The sequence below is a fragment of the Oryctolagus cuniculus genome, chromosome 16 (genome assembly GCF_051225735.1).
Source record: "Oryctolagus cuniculus isolate XC-2025 breed Fujian yellow rabbit chromosome 16, ASM5122573v1, whole genome shotgun sequence".
NCBI classification, from domain to species: Eukaryota; Metazoa; Chordata; class Mammalia; order Lagomorpha; family Leporidae; genus Oryctolagus; species Oryctolagus cuniculus.
The window spans coordinates 57,369,927-57,394,891 of NC_142882.1; the positions used below are offsets into that span (position 1 = coordinate 57,369,927).

Here is a 24,965-nt window from a genome sequence, read left to right on the forward strand (position 1 = left end):
TTGAAACACAAGACCAATCAAGTGCTAACATCTTCGTAAAACATAGCTTTTATCTAGGCCTATGAAGTTGTAAGGGTGGGTGGGTTTTAAAGGAAGTCAACCTGAATTGCTCACAGATGGCTGGGATGAAACATTTCCCCTTCACAGGACTCTACACTAAGTATCACTGAGTGGACAAGAGCCAATGCCTACTTAATTTTTGTGGTGGGGGATGCTCCAGTTGGGTTCTTGTTTGCAGGAACTGAAAGGAGTGAACCAGAAATAAACTGGGATTATGAGTTAGAAGCATGGGCCACACTCCCAGGATTTGCTTCTAAATCAGTGCTATCATTTTCTATGAACTGAGAAAGTTGGCTCAATTTTAATTCACTGGGAAGGCCATTTCAGATTCTGTGAGACTGCATCCTACTCTGGTCCCATCTTTGCCGTTATAATTGGCTTTGGCTCCTGTATGCAAAGTTAGAAGGCTCTCTGCCTCTTAGTTTGCTTGATTTTAAAGAGAGAAGTGATTAGTGTGCGGTTTTCTAGATGAGCTGGGAGCCAGAGAAGCAGCTCGGGCACGTGCAGGAGGGACGTCTCGTCCTCTCACTCCCTGCTCCACCACAGCAACTCAACACCTACCTCTCGGTCCTCTGCGCAAGCTTCATTCACAGAAGAGTTTTGTTGTTGCTATTTCTATGTACAAGCCATGTAGTATAATGCCATGGAGGAATCTGAAGTCCCCATGTAGCTCCAAAAATGAGATATTAAGCTCCCTGAGTTAGGGATCAGGACTTGACAGTTTATTTCCATTACGCTTCAAGAGCCCCAAGTATAGTAGGCCTTGGATCAATATGTAATGATAATTATTAGAGTTTGAACTCCATGCCAGGCGTTTAATGAATTCATGGATTACCCAATTAATCCTTAAATTAAACCTGTAGGGCAGATATATTTTATCCCCACTTTACAGACACAGCAATGGAAGTACTGCGACTTGTGTTGACAGGAGGAAACCTTACTATATCAGAACCAAGGCTCTCACTCACTTTGCAGCATGGTCTTGGTTCTGTCTGGGGGATGCACTGACTGCTACTAGGGGATGAGAAAGCCGGGGGGCAAGGCCAAAAGGAAAGGGAGCGTCGTCCTGAAGGCTGAACCCAGAGAGAGAGAGAAGGGCAGTGTGTGGGAAGTGAACTGTCTGTTTCGTAGGAGTGAGCTCCCTGGGAGCCTGTTGAAAATGCAGGTTCTCAGGCCCCAGCCCATGGTTCCTGAGTCAGGAGAGTCAGCAGTGAGGCCCAGGAGTTTGTGTTTGAATGAGCCTGTGACTCTGGGATGTTCTGATGTGTGCTAACATCTGAGAACCACTGCTGTGATGACAAATTCAGTAGTGGTGGAAACGTCTTGCTTTCTTGTGGTGGGAATGATATTGTAAATCTATACCAATATTTAACTCTTTGATAGGTGAAAGATAAGGCTGGACAAGACGCTTGCTTGGCCTGAGAGACACTAAAGATCAGATTCGTCCTTTCTACCTTCTGTTTAGTCTGTAACCCGAGGCCCGTCACTTAACTCCTGATTCTCTGCCTGTAAAATGTGGTTAATGACACCGCCCTCCCCTATTGGAACAGCCAGAGAAATGTGTAATTAGTGGTTGGGAAGCAGCTGGAGCCCAGAGCGCCATATAAATACTGTAGGATAATAACCAGTTTATGGCCTTAAATGCCGCCTACAATTTGACACGTTTAAAATTTCTTCCCTGAATTGTAAAGTTTAAAGTTAATTTAAGAGTTTGGTATTTGCACTTATTTGGTTGTTCATTCGGTAGACTGAATGTTTTTCTTTGTGTTTCCTTTAGCCCTCCAGAGAAGTGGGCAAGAGAGAGAAAAAAAAAAAGAACTTAAAAATAAGCTAATGCCTGCTTTTGGCAGTCCAGGCTGTGACTCTTCAGACAGTCTGTCTTGTGCAACATCTTCATTTCTGCTCAGCGTTGTAGCAGAACCCTCCTCCTCCTCCTCGGACTCCGAGAAGGCTAAATACTGGTTTCCACGTGGTCATTCTTTATTCATGTCAGGCAAACACTTCCTTTTTTAGGCAAGACTGCTTGTCTTATGTACACGCTCATTTTAGGTTGGATTCGCAGCGGTCCAGGCGAGTTCATCTGACTCTAGAGCAAAGACCCTTTTCCCCTTAATACTCAGGAGATGAACGGCCAAAAACAGACACCTTTTGGGATGCCCATATCCTAAATCAGGGTGCCTAGGTTCAAGTCCTGGCTCCTCCTCGTAGCGTTCTGCTAGGTTGCACTGTGGGAGGCAGCAGGTGACATCCCCAACACTTGATTCCCTGCCACCTACAAGGGAGGTGGATTGAGTTCTAGTCTCCTGCTTCGGCCTGGCCCAGCCCCCCGTATGGCAGGCGTTTGGGCAGTAAATCAGCAGACCAAACACCTCTGTCTATCTGTGTCTCTCTCTTTCTCTGACTTTCAAATTAATAATAATATATTTTTAAAAGCCCCAGATGAAACATAGTAAGAGTTTGATAGTTTGGGACTGAATCCATATGGAGAATACAAATGTGCGTAGATAATCAAAGATATGTATATGAACGAGGCTTTTATAACAGCAGTTTGGTTTGAAGAAAAAAAATTAAAAATACTAAGTAATCCTAGCTTGTATTTTGTATATTATAAGTTTAATATTAGAGCAAAATTACTGGGCATGGAAAACCCCCACTCTTCCATTACCATTTCCTGACATTTGAAATCACATACTATTGCTGAATTAAAAATTAAAAAAATAAAAAGAACAGCAGAAGGATCATCCAGACCTTGAATCGGCAAATATATTTATAAACAAAGTCCCAAGTAAGCAGGCTTGTTTCTCCTTGTGTCTTATGCTGGAGGTCAAATGCTTACACTAGCCTAAAAGAACAAGTTGAGACATGTTTTCATAATTGGAAATAATAAGAAATTCTGCCATCTGCTAATGAAAAGAAAAGTTTTGCAATAAAGCTGACAGCTGCTGTCATTTCTGAGGAAACCTCTCCAAACGCTCGGGAGACTGTAATAGGACTCAGGGCAGCCACTACGCATCCCGGGCTCCGGTGACTCACGAGGAATTACCTGGGAGCCATCGTGCCGGTTCCTGGAAGGACCGCATGGAATTCCTCAGTGGATGGCTCCCCTTTATGGCGGTCTGTGGTTGGTCATTGCAGACTGAAAAGTGTTTCCTTTCACGTCTGAATCTGCGGAGATGAACAGGACAACAGAGAGCAGGGAGAGCAGCAGGCAGGAGGAACCTCTGCGCCCCCGACTCTTGGAAGTCTACCAGCTGAACTCCAGAACGGCTTCTTTCACACCAAGCTAGGAATGGCAGTGTGCTAAGCACTGCAGTGAGATGAAATAGTAGTTAAGTCTGGCAGATTGCGAGGGCTGACAGCTAACAGAAAGGAAGAGTTTAACTCCTCCTCATCTTCCACGCTAGCATTCAGCCTTCCAAGGAGGCAAGAAAAATGGCCCGCTGTTGGGTCAGCGTGCTCTTCATGATAGCACATGGTCCAGCCAGCAATCCGTCCTCATTTTTTTGATCACCTTTCTTCTCTGAGCCTGTCTTTTCTTACTGGGTGTAAATTATTTGCAGCATTTCTAAAATTGCTCTAAGATCAATAGGAAAGTGGTGAGGGAAGGGAATATCATTCCACCGTCCTCACTTCTCTGAAAGCCACCGATTCTTGCATTGGTGTACTTCCTGCTGACTTGGTAATAATTAATGTATGGTGTGTATGCAATCTGCAGAAACCTATCAGGAGTAAGTGCATTTAATCATTGTTTGAATGATAAGCGTTTTAATAGTAGACGGTGTGGCCAGCAAGCCTCAGCAATGAAGAAAACATGTTTGATTGAATTGGGTAATTGAAAGTTACCTTTAAGAGTTTTTAAAGTAGGAACAGTTTCTTTTCAGCGAGGAAATGTTCTCCTGAGGAGTCTGCCTGACAGTTTTCTGTGGTGTCTCTGCAGTCTTGGCGCTCTGTCTGCACTGTGCATGTCTCACCTTTCACTGGTTCTTTCATGGGCTGTTATTCCTCTTCCATGCCCTAACCTAAAAGACTAAACTTCTTGAAGGTAAGAATCGTCTTCCACATTTCTTTATTTCTCAGAGTGCCCAAAGCAGCAGGTTTTCAGTTAGTTGTCACAGATTTTATGTATTGAATCATATTTGGGGATCTAACTTACTTTTTTTTTTTTTTTTTTGACAGGCAGAGATAGACAGTGAGAGAGAGAGAGAGAGAGAGAGACAAAGGTCTTCTTTCCTTTGGTTCACCCCCCAAATGGCTGCTATGGCCAGAGCTGCGCCGATCCGAAGCCGGGAGCCAGGTGCTTCCTCCTGGTCTCCCACACTGGTGCAGGCGCCCAAGCACTTGGGCCATCTTCCACTGCCTTCCCGGGCCACAGCGGAGAGCTGGACTGGAAGAGAAACAACTGGGACTAGAACCTGGCACCCATATGGGATGCCGGCGCCACAGGTGGAAGATTAGCCAATTGAGCCATGGCACCAGCCCTGATCTAACTTACTTTTTATTAAAACAGTGGGTCTCACCTTCAGCCTATTCTATATATCATTAAGTCATATTGAAACGTATTGTTCACGGGGCCGGTGCAGTGGCTCAGCAGGTTAACACCCTGACCTGAAGCACCGGCATCCCATATGGGCGCCGGTTCGAGACCTGGCTGCTCCACTTCCTATACAGCTCTCTTCCCTGGCCTGGGAAAGCAGTAGAAGATGGCCCAAGTCCTTGGGCCCCTGCACCTGCATGGGAGACGCAGAAGAAGCTCCTGGCTCCTGGCTTTGGATTGGCGCCGCTTCAGCTGTTACAGTCAATTGGGGAGTGAACCATTGGATGGAGGACCTCTCTTTTTCTCTGCCTCTCCTTTCTCTGTGTAACCCTGACTTTCAAATAAATAAATAATTCTTTACAAAAAAAATGTATTGTTCACCAGTCTCTTTTCTAAAATGACCCTGGCCTGGTTCAACACAGTGGTTCATGATCTAGAGCCTCTGTACTAGGCCCTGGATGTATATTATGGTCTGGCTGTTTGACCTAATCAATCTTTTTAAACCAGTGTTACTGTATTGGAGTTCATTTCAGGACACAAAGTCAGATTGGGTCATTTCTGCATGAGTATAAATGAGAATTGTTACCCTCCTACCCCCAGACCCTTCTACTACTGGAGGACAAAAGAAGGAAAGAGGACCCCTGCTCTTAGTTGGATATTTATCTACTTATTGTAGTTAATAAAGATTTAATGAAGGTGGCCTTTCTGGAACTTGTTTTTGGAAGTTAACTTTGGCTACTGACTGAACTTCAAGGGACAAATTCATGTTCCTGGACATTGTATTTGTATGTGTATGCATGTTTTAGAAAAACAAAGGAATCATTTGGTATCTGCACCATATCATTTAAATTCTTAGAAATCCCATAATTGAAGATTTGTGGTGTGCATATCATATGAAGAAAAGAAAAATAGCCCACCACGCCTTGAGGTCTTGCTTACGGTCAGAATCTATCGCAGAGGAGTTGACGGGAGACTGTTGATAGCGGTGTGATGATTTTTATTTTTAGGAAAAGCAAGAGTGTGGATGAAAGTCCCTGTACCTACACTGAGTCAATTTGGAAGTTTATTGCAGATGTGAAATTATGCAGTATGTAACCAGGATAAATGTTTATTCATATTCTAAATTTAACCTTCCCACATTTAAACTTCACTTGGAAGTGCCGTTTTGGCTTGTGGGTCTGAAAGTCTGCCTGCACTGCCGTGTAGCCCAGAGGCAGAGCCGTGGAAGACATGGAAGCTCCTTTCCCTTCTTTGAGGCAGCATACTTGAGTATGGTTTATGAGAAGTGAGAGAAAATCAGCGCAAAAATAAGACGTCCTAGTCAGGTGCTGAGAATCCTTCTGTGATGTCGGGAAGGCAGAGGGCACCTGTCAGGGTCCCACAGGGGACAGAGGCACGCTCAGCTGGGATGGCTGAAAAAGTGGTTAAAGTAGGGTCTGTCGGCAGGGGTGTAGGCAGGTCAAGAGAACCATGAGATTATGGTTTCCAACAACGGGAAGCCATTCCCACCAGCAGGATAGCATGGCCCTGAAGGAGAGCTGGAGCCACGGGAGAGGAGCTGAGACCGTGGGAGTCGTGGAGTCACCTCCGCTGCCTGCAGCATTAGAGCAGGACAGCTGAGGTGCAGATACCCTGGCCTCTGTCTCCTCCTACCCTCCCCTTTCCTGCTGTGGCTCCCATTGACTCAACCCAGCTGGAAATCAGAGGCCAGAAAGTCGCAGCCATGCAGCTTACAGGGGTCAGACCCCCAGCAATGAGGAGACCCCTGAGACAGTACCCCCATCAGAGTCGATTCTGCCCTTCTAATTCCAGGGGTTATGAGCACAGTGGGTTTTCATGGGATTGACTGGGAGATGGGGTTGGAGGGGCTGGTTACAAGAAGGGCAGTCAGGTTTAGCTTATGTGATCTAAAAAGACATTTAAGTCCATGCAAAGGAGGAAACAGAGCCATGTGGAGTCATGGTTAAGAACACTTGCTGTGCGGTGAGGCTGTCCGTGTCCACCCAAGCCCAGCCCCTTCCCAGCGGGGCTATCTGGCCAATCTTCTCTCCAAAGCTCTGCTTGCTCATTTTTAAAGCAGGGATAATGAGCATGTCTATCCCTGTGGGATCTTCAGGAGACTGAAATGAAAAGATAATTGTAAAGTGGTTGGCCTGGGACATAGACATCACTTGGTAAACATAGAAGCTGCCTGCTAAGACAAAGCACAGACAGGAAGGCTGGGTCCTGGCTCTCGTCCTGTCTTGGAAGACCTCTCTCTCTCTCTCTCTGCACAGGCAGATAGAGCACAGTGAGGAACAGAGAACGTGAGCTGACATCAACTGAGCAGTGCTGTCTTAGTCTTGCTGTTGCTATAACAGAATGCCTGAGGCTGGGTACTTTCTAAAGAAAAGAGGTTCATTTTGGCGGAGGGTCCTGGAGGCTGGAAGTTTCAAGAGCGTGGCCCTGGCATCTATTCAGCTGCTGCTAAGGGCCTTGCACGACTTCACTTCGCGGTGGAAGACAGCGAGGTGGTGAGCACAAGGACAAGAGACAAGGCGCGAGAGACAGCCTCACTGTATGTCCACCCTTTCTTGGTAACTAAGCTAGTCTCTTAAGAGCAAGAATGCACCCATTGGAGAAGGGGATTCATCTGTTCACCAGGGCTACCCCCACATGACTCAGACCTCCCACAGGGCTCCGCCTCCCAACACTGTGGCCTTGGGTACCAGGCCTCAACATACAAATCCAATTCAGACCACTGCAAGTTACAGCGGAATGCAAGTCAGGCCTGCTGCTCTCTCCTGCATTGGTAGCCTAGGGGGCTGGGAAGCAGAGAACTGAGGAGGAATGGGGTGCTAGGTTCTCAGGGCGTATAGAGCAGCATGGGAACAGGGGAGACCGCTCCAGGGACTGAGCCCCCATTCTTTGTCACTGCCCACACAGAGCAGGCATCACAGAGGCCTGTGCCCCCGGCCCTGAGCCCACCACCTTCCTAGCTTTATAGAAGAGCTGCTGCGAGGAATGTCCGGGCCGTGCTCGGTTTTGTTTGCAGGAATGGATCCCCCTTTGGAGAGGAGATGATGCAGTGAGCAGGAGACGTGCACTCAGCCAAGGGCAGATCAGGAAGGAACGGAGGTCTCTGGAGGGAAAAAGGATCCAATAAAAGAACTGCAGATGGAATTGGATCCTCTAAGTTCGTTCATTCTATTTGTATAGTTTTATTATTATTTTTTTAGTTTTAAAAATAAAAGTTGGATGAGCATACTGACACCAGCAGACTCGAGAATCGGAGGCAGAATTCTGCTCTAAATTCATGAAGGCATGGCACTGGTTCACACTGAACATGCTCAGTTCCTGCTTAGCGTCCTCCTAGCTGCTGCCTTTTCTGGTCCAAGATTTCTTTCTGTTTTTCCAATCAATGTCAAATCCCTGCCTACCCACCCACCCACAAGCTAGTGGCTGCCAAAGGCGGTATCTTTTGTAGCAAGAAATCTCTGGATTTTCAGCAGTAATGGGTGATTTGGAGACAAGAGGACTATGTGGGAGCTGGTGAAAAGGATCCAGAAAAGAATAAAAATGCAGGGAGTGATTCTGGGGGAGCAGTAGGTAAAGTCACTGCCTGCATCTCCACATCCTATATATGGGTGCTGGTCCATGTCCTGGCTGCCCCATTTGCCATCCAGCTCCCTGCTAAAGGCCTGGAAAAAGCAACGGAAGATGGCCCAAACACTTGGGCCCCTGCACCCATGTGGGAAACTTACATGAAGCTTCTGGCTTCTGTCTGGCCCAGCCCTGGCCATTGTGGCCATCTGGGGGAGTGACCCAGTGGATAGAAGCCCTTTCTCTCTGTCTCTCCCTCTCTCTGTCAAATATCTTTTTAAAAAATAATAAAAATACACTCTGCAGTGGTGTCTGGCAGTCCAGGACATTTTGCAGATTACCTGGCCTTTGACAATGGGTAGATATGACCCCTGTGCTCTAAGAAAGGATTACAGATACATCTGAGTAGCCAAATGATAAATAAATGCAATTTTACAGCGACTAGTTCACTATACAAGATGAGGGAAGGGATTTTTGGCAGACAGTTGTGGCAATTGGACTTCACAAAGCGATAATGGTGAGAAATTAGAAACCTTTGTTTAATTGTGTTTGGAAAGAAATACTTTGAGAAAAGATCCATGGAGTTGCATGCTTCTCTGAGTGTAAGGATTCGGGTCGAAGGGGTAGAGCGAGTCAGGCGCAGAAATATCCTTCCAGGTGTGGACAACGAGCCTGTGCGTGAGTGTGTCTGTGTAGTATGCATCATTTCTAAGACGTTATTGGCACCTGGGTTGAGCAGTGCACTAAGTGTGAGAGACAAGTGGATTGCTGTAGAATGGGTCAAGTTTGTTTTTAAAGTATTGGTGACCTAAAGCATATTTAGAAAGACCTCTAAAATTCTACAGGAGCTATTTCAGTGGTGCTCAAGGGCAGAGGATGGCTTCTTTCCGGAACCGTCTCTAGTGCAGTGGTGTTCACTGGAGTGGAACAATGTGGAGTCACTCATGCATTCTCTGTCACTGTGGTGGACTGTGGGAAAAACGCCTGCTTCAATAGGGTGAATTAATTCTGAAAATAGAACTAATTCCTAAAAAGCCAAAGGTTGCATGTGGAAAACTCCACACAGCTCTTGCTGCAGCCTGAGTGTCTTGACTTTGCTCAGTATTCCTGGGTACAAGTGGTCTGTTAGTGCCACGGGGGAGCACCCTCTTCCCGCTGGTAGGTGTGAAGCTGTGGACACAGGGCGTGTTCAGGAAGTGCTTCTCCAGCAGACCCAGACATGGGGAAGACAGGGCCTCCACTGTGGTATTTGAGGGTTCCCAATCCAGGCATTTCTGGCTGCCTGCTTTGCTACTTTTTGAGTTTTGACGGCCGGGTCGTAATCTTGCCGGTTAGTGGTCTGTGTGGGAAACTGTGTGAGTTAGGTAAGCCACATGCAAGCCTTGGCTAGGAAGAGACTTCCAGCACGCTCCATGTTCCTTTCCTCGATAGATCCGCCGGCTCACAACTGCACAGCTGCCTGGCATTGCAGATGGCGGAGACCACCTGCCGCAGCTGGGCCCTGCACGGTGCTGGTACCTGGTGCAGACATCCCAAAGGAGAGGCTGACTGGGGTTTCCCCTCCACTTTGATGGTGGGCACTCGGCTTGGTCCATCAGACAAGCATGTGTTGAGCACCTGGGGTGTCCTTAGCCAATGCTGTGCTTGGGGAGGGTCTGCCGAAGGGAGTAAAGCTGCAGGGGAGGGCTGCACACATGCCGTCCTCACACTCCCCCCACCCACTTCCCTCCGGAAATGAGAGCTGACCCGGGAGAGGACTTTGTCATCGCTCTGTATCCAGTGCATGACTTGGGATCAGAAGCAGAGTGATGGGCAAATGTTTGTTAAAGGGACCAATTAAGAAATGAACAAACGGTCTTTCATAAAGGCACAGGTGTGTAAATACACAATTTGCTCTCACGAAAATGCCGCGGAAAATAGGTAAACAGAGGTTAGCAGTGCAAACAGCGTCAGAAAGCGCGCACTATCGGGGGAAGGTTTGTTTTAATATTCGGTGTCAGATTCTGGTAGTAGAAGCAGGCGCTTTCACAGGCTGCGATTAAGAAGACAAATGTCCCACTGTGCAAACAGCAAGAGGATCTGACTGCCGCCAGCACGCGGTACAGCTGTCCCAAGCCCTATGAAGACATGCAACACTGCGATAACAGCAGGCCACTGGGAGGGGATCTATTCTTCTTGCTCTGCTATGCAATGCAAATACTTTCTCCTGCGGAAATCATTGGGACTACTTGTTGTTTGCCTCATTCTTAACCCTTTAATTATAGACCCGCCCATGCCATGGGGTGACAGGAAGACTTTCCTTCCTGAATACATTTGTTCGAGCCTTTGGCATGAGAGTGATAAATGCGTGCAAGGCAGAGCTTATCGTGGGGCTTTAATTAGCCCCTTGCAGGTTGGCCGTGTCGGGGTTGCTCCTACTGTCAGGTACCCTGACTCTGGCTTCTCCTTCCTGTCTATCAAAGACCCGCTCCCTGTGCTGTTTTTGTCGCTTTGTGGCATAGTTGATGAGGCGGATAAAGTGTTGCTAGTGTGTGCATCTGTGATCTCAGAACTGTTTTCTCTGTAAGAAGTTATTTTGAAAGTAAATGATTAGAAACCACAAAGGCTGAAACTCAGGAGGCCTCCAGTTTCGGAGCCAACAGCTGCCCCACTAAGACAGTCTTACCATAATGGGTAAGGTATAGGTTGATTGTCCATGAAGACAGACTTTGTCTACGGCTGTACCACCCTGAACGTACCCAATCTCGTCTGATCTCAGAAGCTAAGCAGGGTCAGGCCTGGTTAGTACTTGGATGGGAGATGAAAACAGACTTAATATATTCAAGTACCAGGTTTAATGTTGGAAAGTGAATCTGTTTAATTCTTATGCTTAGAAATGAAAGGCTAGCCTTCCTAAGATTATCATTGGGTATATATCACATCAGTCTTATGGGATGCATATGAGTTGGCCAACTTGGGGCAAGGTGTCGTCTTTGAGACTCATGTCTCATAGCTGTAAAATGGGTTGGTAATACCCACCTTACAGTGCTGTCTGGAAACTGACTGTGGTGTTACAGGTAAAGTCCTAGGGCATATCAGGGCCCAGAATGATGGGCAGGATTTTATCATTGTTTTCAGAGTTGGAATTGGATTTGAATACCTAGTTCTAGGTGGGGTCTTCAGAAAGTTCATGGAAACATAGTAATCCTTCTATAAGTCAGTTGGAAAAGACTACATTCCCCCAGATTTATAACAGAATGCCTCTTCTGGATAAGGGATATGAAGATGGGGAAGAAGGTTTGGGGGTAGAGGTTAAAAAGGGGCTAAGTGCTATACCAAGACATTGTTTATATTACCAGGTAGTCCCTTTGCTCTCTGTTTCCAAGGGAGGGAGGAGGAAGGAAGGAAGTTCATGGAAATGCACATTAGGAAAAACTGTAGATTTCAAGAAACCATACATGGATTTTGCATCAAAACAAAACTTTTAATGCCTTTTCCCCAATAACTTTTCTGTAAGATTTATTTATTTGAGAGGCAGAGTTAGAGAGGGAGAGACAGGGCCTGTTTATTGCCAGACTCCTGCAGGGCTGACGAGCTAGGCCAGGCAGGGCTGACTATCTCTGTGCATAAGGAAATCTGGGAGGAGTCACACACTCTGCCTGATACCTACACAGAGGGGCCGTGAGGAAGAACGGGGAAGGGCAGATGGCCGACTGACTGGGTGGAGGAAGGGCGGGTGGGAGAGAGGGAGGGAGGGAGGGAGGGAATCTTGTTTAGTGCAATTGCACTTTTAAAAATCTTTATTTGTGGCCGGCACCGCAGCTCACTTGGCTAATTGTCCACCTGTGGCACCGGCACCCTGGGTTCTAGCCCCGGTCGGGGTGCTGGATTCTGTCCCTGTTGCTCCTCTTCCAGCCCAGCTCTCTGCTGTGGCCCGGGAGTGCAGTGGAGGATGGCCAGAGTGCTTGGGCCCTGCACCCCATGGGAGACCAGGAGAAGTACCTGGCTCCTGGCTTTGGATCAGTGCAGCGTGCTGGCCGCGGCGGCCATTGGAGGGTGAACCAACGGAAGGAAGACCTTTCTCTCTCTCTCTCTCTCACTGTCTAACTCTGCCTGTCAAAAAAATCTTTGAGGGGTGAAAATCATGTAATGCATGAATTACTTTTCTGTTCATCTAGTGCTGTTTTCTGTACTGTTGGAACCATGTTATATTGTTGAAGGAGACAATAAATTAAAAATGAAAATGTCCTGTTAGCTTCTGCACTGGGGAGCTAAAGCCATGAGGAGAAAACCAGCAGGCTCCGAAGCCAGACAGATCTGGGCCGGAGCTCCACCTTCTCGTACACCATGTGGCTGGGAAAAAGCCTGACTCACTGAGTTTGTTTCTCATCTCTAGGAGGTGAAAATACCTTACAGGAACTCAGCTGCATGGTCCACAGCCCCTGTACTGTGTCTGCTGTAACTTCTTATAGTTTATTTCTGGGACTGTTTGTTGACTTCATTGCTGGACTGAAGGCTCCTTGAAAGCAGGAACTGGGACACTTGGTTTGCAGCTGTGTTTGTCATGGAGCTCAGTGCTATGTCTTTATCAGGGAGCTCTGTGTCGTGTCTTTATCGTGGAGCCCAATGCTGTGTCTGTCTTTACCATGGAGCTCTGTGCTGTGTCTGTCTTTATCATGGAGCTCTGTGCTGTGTCTTTATCAGGGAGCTCAGTGCTGTCTGTCTTTACCATGGAGCTCAGCGCTGTGTCTTTATTGGGAATCTCGGTGCTGTGTCTGTCTTTACCATGGAGCTCTGTGCTGTGTCTGTCTTTATCATGTAGCGCTGTGCTACCACAGAAGCATTTGCTGAAAGGATGGGCAGGTGGGTTGGTGGATAAGTGGATGTATATTTGGTTGAATGGTAGAGAGATCGTTCAGGAAGATAGTAAGACTTGAGATAACATATATAAAGGGCCAGCCCAGAATCTGAAATATACCAGGCACTTACAAATAAATGTACTCCTATGTGGAATTTTTTTTAATTTGTAAAAAAATTAATTTGAGAGTTAAGATACACGGACTAACATCCCAGTTTCCCATACACTGGCTCACTCCCACATGCCCACAGTGGCTGGGACCAGGCCAGGCCAAAGCTGGTAGCCAAGAGCTCAGTCCAGGTCTCCCCCATGGGTGGTAGGGATCCAGCTATATGAACCATCACCTACTACTTCCCAGGGTGCGCATTAGCAGGACACTGGAATTAGGAGTGGAGTTGGAATTTGAACCCAGGCTCTCTGATGGGGGATATAGGCATCCCAGCAGAGGTCTTAGCTGCTAGGTTAACACATGGTTACCTTTTCACTTTGAGTGGAAGACCTCTCCTCCTCCTCTGTCTCTGTAGTTCAGGACGACTGGCCTCTGAGACAGGAAAAGAAGGGCGCCTTTTCCTGCCAGGAGCAACATGGCCAGGAACATGATGTATGGGTTACTTTCTTGAGAATTAAATATCTGAAGAGACACAAATGCCCACAATGGACTCAAGACCCACACAGACTGTTAGTCTAATAGGAGAACAAAATGAGGCTCTTCTGAATGGCAGGGGTGGAGAGCTGGCCCATCTGCATCGTCTCTTCTCCGTTCTCCTAGCACTTTAGATTGACTCGTGCTTGATAACCTTGATAATGCATTTCCCACCTTGTGTTACGGGGACATGCACCTAGAGTCAGGGACCTGATGCCAGCAGGTGGCCAGTTAGGGTGTGGCCAGTGAATGAATGAAGAGTTGGTGTCCTGTTTCATCTCCAAACAGATTCCTTGTAGCTAGACCCTACGTCTTCCCTTTATGCCTGCATCCGTATTTGGTACAATATTCTGTGCCAAGTAGGCTGTAAGCTCTAGGTAAATATTTGCTGAAATGAATGCCCAAAAGGGCCTCTGGAGGAACGCCAGGAAGACCTTGCTCTGATGAGAATAATTTGTAAAGAGGCTGGTGAATGCCAGGAGGAGGAGGGGCTCCGCAGGCTGGGTGGAGGAGGTGATGGTGGCGAGGCGGGAATAGTGGAGGAGACAGTGGGCGAATGACGGAGGAGGAGATTGTCCACAGGGAGGGCAGCTCCCTTCTGCTGGAGGAGCGTGATGCTCATGGGAACTGAGTCTCTGAAGAAGGAGAGGGCTCCAGGACAGAGTGGGTGGGGGAGACCCCGGGCCGTGGCATGTGGTTTGGCAGTGGTAATGGTGATAACCAACTTGTTTATCGTCTCTCGGCAGTGCATCCTTGTGACTGCGCTGCAAACCTTCCACTCACAAGTGCTGACTCCTCAGCTTCCATCCACCCTGTTCTCAGCTGATGGGGGCCTCCACTCACGCCTTTCAAGGCCATCGAAGCCCCCGTGTCACTGCAGCCCTGGGCCCCTCCAGGCTCCTAAAGGAGCTACCCATGGTCTTGACCGTATTTCCCTTATATTTTAAAGATTGGTTTGTTTGAAAGGCAAAATGACAGAGAGCGAGCAAGTGAGCTAGCTTCCACCTGTGGGTTCATTCCCCAAGAGGCCACAGTGGCCAGGGCTGGGCAAGCCCAAAGCTAAGAGCCCACATGGATGGCAGGGGGCCAAGGACTTGGACCATCTTCCACTGCCTTTCCAACAGAAAGCTGGATTGGAAGCAGAGTAATCAGAACTTGAACTGGCGCTCGGCTTTGGGATGCTGGCGACACAGGCGGTGGCTCAACCTGCTGAGCCACAAGCCCAGCCCCATACAATGTCTCCTTTGTCAGTGTCTTCTGCTCAGCCTCCCATGTCATCTGTCCCCTGGTTTCTCTCCTGTCTCTCTGGCCTCTGCATGTTTTCTTCTCATCTTCATCTTGGGGGCTTCTCTCAAGTTGCCTTTGCTCACTCTGACCTCTCCCTCTCTCTTGTACCATCTGCGTTAGTGGCTATAGCCACCATCTGTTTGCCGGAGCTTCCACTCCTGCATCTCCAGTGTAGGTCTCTTCTCAGCTCCAAGCCTCCTAGCGATGCTCACTGGGCTGTGATAGCCCTCTCTTCCCGACAGGGAAAAGCCGAGAGCATCACCGTGTGCCAAAACCACTTCTCCTCTGGTCTGCCCTGTGTCTATGAGCGCCGTCCCCCACTCCTCCAGTTGCTTAAGCCAAAAGCAGTTGCTCTTCCTCTGCCCAAGCCAGGGGCCGTTTCCCCTCCTCTCCTAACCTGTATTCATCTTGTAGAGTCTATCAAGTCCATACCATTTTCCTTGTCTCTGCTGCCACCATTCAAGTTCAGACCATCCTAACCTCCCTGGGTTAACTGGGCTCATTGCCTCCTACTGCCCCTGCTTGCCATCTTGTCTCCTTACAGTCCAGTCTCACTCTGCAATTGCAGTGACCTCTCTAAAATACAAACTAGACCCCATGGCCTCTCTGGTTTTCATTTCCCCTTCCCTCTAGAAAAAGCCCCTAGCACGATTGTAAAATGCTTAATTGTTTGGTCTCTGCTTATCTCTCTAATCCCCAGCCACTATGAAACAGCCCACCCCATGCACATTGCGGAGCGTCCACCAGCCAACTGCAGGGCTCTCAGCTCTCAGTGCCATGTTCTGTCTTGCCTCTGGTCCTGTCGGGCCACACCTCCGTCTGTGTCTCCATGCATTCCTTGCCATTGGCTGCTGTAGTTGATGTGAGTGTGCTGCGGTATTGGAAGTGACTCATTCTGCTCTTTGGCATGGGGGACTTGGGCCTTGCTGTTGGATTCTGCTCCCCTGAAGGAGTCCTGGAGGGGGCTGTCCAAGGCCCGAGATGACTGGACTTCTCAAGGTTGGGCAGTTCCGTCATAGACAATCCCCCTACACCTCCTCTTGACACTTCACACTCCATTACGCCTCCTGTGTATCCCTTAACAGAATGCACATTTTGAGTTTCTGTCTTGCATAGGCCCAACCCCTCATTGAGCACCTGCTATGTGTTGGAATACAGCAGTCAGGGCCATTCCTGTTGGGCCATCTGTGCCTGCCCACAGGGACAAGTGGGGGCTACACCCAGCCTGGGCTCCCACAGGAGCCACATTCTTCACATCCAGGTGCTATCCTAATTCCAAAGCACCTGCCTGAAAGGGACACCTTGTTCTCACTCACAGAGGTAACCTAATAGGCTCCAGGTAATGTGGAAGCAGAGAACAAGAGGCATGAAGCTCTTACCCTCTCAGTGCTGCCTGTCTATCATGGAGAGAAAGCATATAAACAGACACGTGTGTGGATGGGATAGATCTTTCTCTCCTCACGGTTTTTCTGTGTCATTCTACCTTTCAAATGAATTAACAAATATTTTTAAAAACTACAACATTATTGGACTTTTTCTGTTTTTCAGACAGTGAAAGGGCTTTGCAAAGAACTAAAGGAAGTGTCTTGGGAACCAGTGTAGGTGGGTAGTACAGGAAGAATTCTCTGCAGAGCCAGAACGTTCCAGCTGATCAGGAGATCAGAGGGAAGAGACTCTAATGTATTCTTGATGTATTCAAGATCAAAAGAAAGATGAGAGTAGTTGCTGAATTATAGGGAGCAAGAGGGGGAGGAATGGGCTGACCAGGGAGCGCTGGTCGGGAGTCAGGCTATGTAGTGCTTTTGAGCTGTGCCTGCCCTGCTCACTGTGGGAAACCCAAGGTCTGCCTCATTGTTTTTATTCAATAAATGCCTTTTGGGTGGGAGAGTTGCATCCTGCCTCTCTGAATAGAACACATGGCCCAGAACAGAAGCTCCATGTGGCCCTCTAGGGGCCACAGACTCCAAGGCAAGGCTCTTGATGGCTTCATCATCTTCAGACAATCTCTTCCTGGCCTTACCTTGGGGCCCAGCAAGAGTTCCTGGAGGCTGTCTTATTAGCTGTCCTCTGCAGGTAGGACTGTATCAACTACAAAAAATCCTTGATAGGAGATCCACAGTCCAGGGCACATCAGGCCCTCATCCCTTACCCAGGCGATGTTTCCAAAAAGAATCCATGGATGTGTAATGTCTTAGGGGAGTGTAAGGAGACTGCACAGGTGATCAGCATGAGCAAGAACACTCTGGAACAGCCTTCCCGTGTTAATGTTTTGCAGTAGTTAGGATGCTCTCCAGGGAAGCTTGCAATTCTGATTTGACACCATTTGGCTGTGACTGTCTGACAAGGCCAGAGCCACCGTCTGGCTGCACACCCTGGCCCTTCCTTCCTTCTGTAGGCTGAGGTTGGGCACGTTGTGTGGATGTGGAAGACATCCTGTGGCATGTGCACAGACATGGCACACCGCTCCCGTTGCTGTTGTTGGCTTGCATTTGAAGCCCATCCCATTCTGTGCCTATTAAGCTAATCACCCAGCAAATCCTGGACTGTCTTCTCATTGTGAGGCTGTTCCACGCCTGATTGAAAAGCCTGCTCTCACCCAACTTCCCTGGAAAAAGCCCACTGCAGCCCATTTGCAAATGTGTGCATCAATAAATCAAAAGTGACAACAGACACGTGGCTTCCCTGGGAGAAGGGAAGGGGGAGAAGGAACTCAGTCCTTCCACCCTCTTTCCCGCATGATCCTCAGTGCGGTTTATACGGCTTTGTTGGGAATAAGCTAAGGAATACATCACCTCCCGCTTCCTCGGTGACTCATTCTGTACATCAGTGGATCTTTGTCTGCTCTCCTTTTCCGAAGACCATGCACCTGCTTTTCTGTTAATCTAGTCACCCTCCACTGAGCCAGGCAAAGGAATCTGGCTCTCCTCCTGTTGGTTACAGGTATTTCCTCTTCAGTGACCACTCACCCAAGTGAAGCACATGCATTCTTTAGCTTTTCTTCATTAATCAGTCTCCAGATTCCTTTACACCTGCTCCTCGGGCAAGTCCATCAAATCAACCTGTTTCTGGAGCTAAAAAGAAAATGCCTGGAAGAACACAGCTGCAGGTACCCAGATGTGTGCAACGGCGTATTTTCACCTCTCTCCATGGCCATGTGTTCCTGCAGGTCCTCTCCCTGGAGCTTTGCCTGCCTCCATTTGCTACCCTGCAAATGCACACTTTGCCTTGTCAACCAAGAGAAACAAAAAATGGGTAAAGTGGAGGCATGGCGAGAGGGATAACAGCAGGGCAAGGAGAACAGGTACCCCTCCATTGTGCACTGAGTCGGATTCAGAGAGCTTGGAGCAAGGAGAACTGTTTCAAGACAGAAATGAGGATTCCACAAGATATTTTGTAGCAGTCAACTTTGGTCACAGGGACTAATTACAAGGGTGATGGCAGTAGAGGTGGAAGAGACAGTTGGCAGCTGAGCCAATGTTTTTGCAGAAGTGCATTTCATTTAAGATGGTTTTGTTTAAGGTGGCTGTGGCCTTGGGGAAAGCTTGTGGTCCTGGCGGTCTTTTGTGATAATTTCTACCATGCGATCGTGTATAACCACTTCCTTCAGACCCTCCTGGGTCTGTTGTTGTTAGGGTCCATACATGCAGGTCCACCTTGATTCTGACAACGTAAATGGTCTTCTCTGTGAATTTTCCAAGTTTTAAAAGTACCAAAAATTGACATGCATGTTGATAACAACCAGTGCTAGCAAAGGAAGCATGTGGGGAGACCAGAGTTTCTGTACACAATGTTGACAATTCTGATTGACACAGCATTCTTTTTTAAAATGTTTGCAACAAAATAAACTTGCCTTTTAATTTCATTTTTCCATGAACTTTTTGAAGTACCTCTGTATGTGATATGAGGTCTTTTTAAAAAAATGTATTCTAGCTATTGACAGAACAAAGTGTGGAAGAATTCACATAAATCTATCTTGGTGATGCTTTGCTCCTAAGACAGGAGACCTTGTGAACAATGCATTTTTAAACTATTTGGAGGTATTTGAAGGACCAGCATTGTGGCACAGTGGTTAAGCTGCTACCTGCATTGCCAGCTTCCTGTATCAGAGCATCAGTCAGATCGCAGCTGCTCCTCTTCCCATCCAGCTTCCTTGTTGATGTCCTGGGAAACCAGCAGAAGGTGGCCTAAGTATCTGGGCCCCTGCCACCCATGTGGGAGACCTGGATGAAGTTCCTGGCTGCTGACTTTAGTGTAGCCCAGACCTGGCTGTTGTGGCCATTTGGAGAGTGAATCATGGATAGAAGAAATGCCTCTCTCTCAGTTAAAAAAAAAAAAAATCAAAATTAATAAAATGTGTCAAATTAGGACAAATTGTATGTGGATGGGGTGATGTTGGAGACAAGATTTGCTGCAGCATATTAAAGATCTTTTGTACTCTGCCGCTTGACCAAGGCCTCTTAACTGTATGTCTCAGAGGTTTGTGAAACGTGTCTCGAGGGCCGGGGTAATTCTAGCTGCTCCACTGAAGCATGACAAATGGCCTCTCACTTTGAATTCGTGTATGGGAAAGGAAAGCCTTCCATGACACCAGCCCTGGAACTCAATTACAGGCTCCAGATCTGGGGTAAGAGTGAAGTCAGGCATCGGCTGTGTTCCGGAGACAGGAGCGAGAGCACAGACCCGACCTGGGCAGAGTAGGGACTGAGTAGTGTGGCAGTAACTACAGTACGGTGAAAGCCAGGAGACGTCATTGAGAACTGACTGCGGGTGCTGTACTTCCTACGCACTGTCTCACTGAGTTCTCACAATACCTCTGCTAAGACATAGGTTATGAAATCCATCACAGCAAACCAGCCAATCAATTGATAATTTCAGATAACAAGTGCAAGGAGGAAGGTGTTATTCAGATGGTAGTCAGTGCTGCGTATTAGGGGAGCGGGAGGGCATCGGAGCAGAGCCCTACGACATGGAGCATGGAGCCACAGCAGGATCTGGTGGAGCAAAGGCTGGGGGCGCTCCAGAGTTGGGCTTGCTCTGGAAGCAGAGAGAAAGCCAGCGCGGTTGGTTGACGAGTGAAGAGGGGAAACATCTCTGCGGTGGTGTCAGAGAAATGGGCAGGTGCCAGATGCCACAACACCTTGAGGGTCACAGAGCATGTTTGTGTTTGATGGCGCATGCAGGGGAAGGCGTTGGGGGATTTTTATGCCGGGAGTGCTACCATCTCCAGTCTGCACTGGCGGCTCTCTTCACCTCTCCGAAGAAGCCAGAGGAGCTGAAAAAGGCTCCCTTGTTTGCAGGGCAGCCTACATGGCAGCCGAGTTAGCGGACAGTATTTCTGTTGAAACAAAACTCTAGATTTTTCAAGCAACAAGACAGATGGTCAGTGACAGGTCCTCTGGTCTCAACTTGTCTGACTACCGGGAAGAAAACCTTAGCAGGTCTGAGTAGAGCGTCTGGACTATGAAGGTCTACGTAAAGGGATCACTTCCGTGTCCTGGGACTGTCCCATGGCATACAGGGAGTACTCCTCCAGGGCTGAGCGAGCTCCCTCACTTCCTGGTTGGGAGGTGATACTCGCAATCTCTGAGATAAGACATCGCAGTTCCAGGTCCATAGCATCTCAGGGATTTGCATTTCTATGCAGTGTGTGTGTGTGTGTGTGTGTGTGTGTGTTGCATATCTTCATGTTTGTCAGTTAAAAATTATTTTTAAAAACTTATTAGAGTTGCAGAGAGAGCACTCCCATCCACTGATTCACTCCCCCGAGTGCCTGTGAAGGCTGGGGCTGAGCCTGAGATCACTCCAGTCTCCCCCATGGTGGCAGGAACCCAGCCATTTGCACTATTGCTGTTGCCTGCCAAGGTCCACATCTGCAGGGAGCTGGAGTCAAGAGCCAGAGCAGGCAGGCATTGAACCCAAGTGCACCAGTATATGGGATGCAAGTGTCAAGCTCTAGACCAAGTGCCTGCCCCCGAGGAATGATTTGTAATACCCCATCGATGTTTAAATGCACAGCTTCTGGCTTTTCTGGTGAGGTGACATTGTGTGGGTGGTTCTGAAATTTTGGTGTCAACTCAATGACTTCGTTTATTTTATTTATGGTCTTTATATACAAACACTGATGTTAACCCATTAAAATTGGTTTATGTCAGATACAGGGTGGACTTAGTTGGTTGTTTAGGTTAAAAGTTCCCTAATCCAAGATCCTGTTCTCTTACATTGACAAAAGTATTAAGAGTTAATGCCCATATTTATCCAGCAAACTAACCTTGAGTATTGGGAAAGTGACGGAGTGGAGGGACGGCTTTGCACAAGGTCAGCAGCAGCCAGTGTTGGTGGCTCTGTTTGTGTGTCTTGGTGGCTGACTCTCCGTGTGCAGGTCTGTGACAGTACACGCCTAACGACATGGACTGGTTTGTATGAAACATGCTTTGGAGGCATTGATTTGAGCTCTGTGATATGTGGACCCCAGAGAGCAGGATATTCATTGTGGGGGGACTTAGCTGCAGCTACATGGTGTGATGGAATAGGACTCCAGGAGTTTGACTTGGTTGTTATTTCTAAATAGCGTTGTTTCTTGGGGGAAGACATGCTCCAACTATTTGCTGTGTGAGGGTAGAAAAGTTGCAAGTACCTGGTTTGATCTCTTGCTGCAGCTCCTGACCCCAGCTTCCTGCTAATGCAGACCCTGGGAGGGCAGCAGTGATGGCTCAAGAAATTGGGTTCCTGACCCCCGACCCCTATGAGAGATTTAGATTGGGTTCCCAGCTCACAGCTTCAGCCCTGGCTGTTGCAAGCATTTGGGAAATGAATCAGTGATTGGGTGTGGGGGAGCTCGCATGCTCGCTCACTCGCTCTCTCTGCCTCCCTCCCTCCTTTCCTCCTTCCCTCTCCATCTCTCAAATAAATAAATAAAAGGAAAGAAAAGTTCTAGGGGCTGGCATTGTTGGTAACTGGGTTAAGCCTCAGCCTGGGATACTGGCATCCCCTGTGGACACCATTTCATGTCCCAGGGTCTCCACTTCCAGTCCCGCTCCCTGCTGATGGCCAGGGAAAGCAGTGGAAGATGGTCCAAGTCCTTGGGCCCCTGCACCCACATGGAAGCCACAGATGAAGCTCCAGTCTCCTGGCTTCAACCTGGCCCAGTCCTGGCTATTGTGGCCTTCTGGGGAGTAAAACAGCGGATGGAAGATCTCTCTCTGTACCTCTTACTTTCAAAATAAATAATATTTTAGAAAGGAAGGAAGGAAGGAACGAAGGAAAACTCTTAAGAGGACAGCAGCTCGAGGACAGGCCATTTGTTGCCTGGGGAGCACAGGATGTGCAGTTTCCTCATCTAAAGGTGCCGAGTGAGAGAACCCTTAAGGTTCCCTACAGATGGCCATTCTGTGGTTTGAAAGAATTTCTCCCCTGCTTGAGCTAGAATATGTTTTACAAAGCCTTGGGGCAGTGGGCTCAGGAGGACTCTTGACAATCGGTGCAGAATTATAAATTCGGCTGTCAGCTCTGGGATCGTTGAGTCGACTGAACAAGCACATTTCCTCCATTGTCTGTTTTCTTGAAGAGGAACAACCCAGTCCTCTCTATTCTGTTGTAAGCCTTTCACTCTGACACTTCTGATTGCTAAGAAAAGAGATTTCTGGAAAGAGTTCATTCCAGGAGATGATGGGATTCCAATGGGACCCTCAGTGCCTCCACTGTCAGACCTGGTATTTTAGGAGTTGGCATGGGTTGAGCTGTGCACCTTTGCAGAGTGAATATGACATCCTTGCTGCTTTGCATCTCAACAAATCTTTATAATGGGCTAGAGATCTGACTGGAAACTGTGAGATAAATTACATGTTTATGGCACCTGGTTAAGTAAATACTATTTGGATTAGTAGCGGGTACAATCAAGTGAATTGCTTAAAAAATCTTTTTTGATATGCTAGGCCCTATGAAAATGGGGAGCCATTGATTCAGCTATGGGAAGGCAGGGAAGAAAGTGGTGTTGTCCCCACAGGGTTTGCATGCAGGCTGCCTCCCTCGCGCCTGAAACTGTCCAGAAACGCGCAGGGGGAGTCCCCAGGGACGGAGTGTGAGTGCTGCTGATGGAGTGTGCTCCTGCACTGCAGACACATGCTGACAGTTTGACGTGCAAGCTGACGGATTGATTTCTTTCTTTTCATTCCAGATGCTGAGGAATACCAGCCTCCAATATGGAAGTCGTACTGTGAGTACACACAATGCAACGCCCCTCTGAACAATTCGTGCTGTGGCTGCAGTGCACGCGAGTGGTGCCGCATCCCAGTGCTGGAAACCCTGCCCGCCCTTCGCCCACCGAGCAGAGCCGGTGGTCAGGAGTGCTGACTCCTCCCTGCTCCGCCCCTGGGACCTGGGAGAGCCCAGGGCCTGTGGCTTACAGCGGGCAGGAGTCCACAGGGACTCTTGGACGTCCGATTTGGGACTGTTGTTTTAGAGCTGTGTCCAGTTGGTCCAGGAGCAATGCGTTGCCTTCCCTGAGTTCTGTGCTTGGCTCACTAATCAGCTTAAGGCTGTACCCAGATAACGTTAGCCACTGAAAAGTTAACAAATCATTAATCATGATGACCTCCTCATTCGTCATCACCCACTGTCTCAAAGGCTGGCACTTGATATCAACCTGACCTCCTTGTCTGTCTCCTGAGTATCGCTGCCCAGCTTAGAAACCATCCCCCAAGAGAGAGGTCGGATGGAAACCCATTTGTGATGGGAGCAAGGGCTGCGGCTGCTCGTGGGGGCCCTGCTTGTAGGCAGCAGCGTGAGAATAATTAGCTCTGTGGTTACTGATGATGCTGGGGCCACTACAGCTGGCTGAGAACCTGCTCTGGCCAGCAGCTGCAGGAAGCCACTGAAGCTCAGCTTCTCACCCAAGCCCTAGCGGACAAGCGCTACTGGCATCTCCATTTCACACAAGGAAACCACAGCTCAGGGCTGCTAAGTACCTTGGTGAAGGTTTTGCAAAATGCAGGAGCCAGGGGCCAGCCTGACCCACCGCCTGCAAGTCTCCAAGTCTTTTTTCTTATTATTGAAAATTTTTAAATTTTAAAATTTAAATTTAAATTTTTAAATTTTAAAATTCATTTGAAAAGCAAGACACACACACACACACACACACACACAGATAGACATAGAAAGACCTCGCATCTGTTGGTTCACCATGCAAATGCTTGAGTCACTGGGACTGGGCCAGGCCAAAGCCGGGAGCCTGGAACTCAACCCAAGTCTCCCACATAAGTGGCAGGGACCCAACTACTTGAGCCATTGCTGTGCCTCCCAGGATTTGCCTTAGGCCGAAGCTGGAATCAAATGGAGCTGGAACTCAAACCTATGCATTAAGCATCCTAATTACCATGCCAAAAGTCCACCCCTAAAATTTTATACATGTACACCTAAATATATATCTATTATCTACATACACATGTACATATTTGTTCCAAAACAATTTCTTTTCTACATCAGAGAAAAAGTTTAGAGAAATACAAAAAAACTATGATCCACATGCCAGCCGCTACCCAATTCTATTCCTCCTTGCCACTTCCCGATGACTGATTTCTGTTTCTTTGGAGGGAGGGTGCTTCCCCAAGTTGTTTTAAAAATAATATTGAGGCATTTTTGCTGCTTGGTTGCATTTTGTCAAAACGGCATTATGCTGGACCTGACGCCCTTCAACTTCCTGTTTCACGTCACAGATGTTTGGCTTGTGTCTCTCCTTGTCCACACAGGCAGAGGCACCTCTCTCTCTATTACCTGCATCTGTTCTCCCATCTGTGAAATGAAGGCTTTGTGCTGGGTCTCCAGGGGCCTTTCCCATCCAGTGCTCTGCACTCTGATCTTCGATTTTAAAAGGAGTGCTAATGACTTAGTAATTGGATGTTTTTGTTTGTTTGTTTCCTAATGGAGTGTGAAGTGCTCTGACAGTAAATCAACAAAATATCTGCAGTGAGAGGTATTGGATGCTCCATGGCATAGGGTACCTGCACACGTGAACTACCCAATAAATA

General features: G+C 48.0%; 1 protein-coding gene across 3 annotated transcripts in view; it reads left to right on the plus strand.

Moving 5' to 3' along the window:
* The window catches only part of CHN2 (chimerin 2), a 286,463-nt gene that overhangs the window by 127,578 nt on the left and 133,920 nt on the right, over positions 1-24,965 (plus strand). For all 3 annotated transcript variants that reach the window (XM_089316070.1, XM_070059690.2, XM_089316069.1), the window contains one exon: positions 23,117-23,155. In XM_089316070.1, coding sequence (XP_089172196.1) covers positions 23,117-23,155 — 39 coding nt within the window. The remainder of the gene's footprint in view (positions 1-23,116; positions 23,156-24,965) is intronic.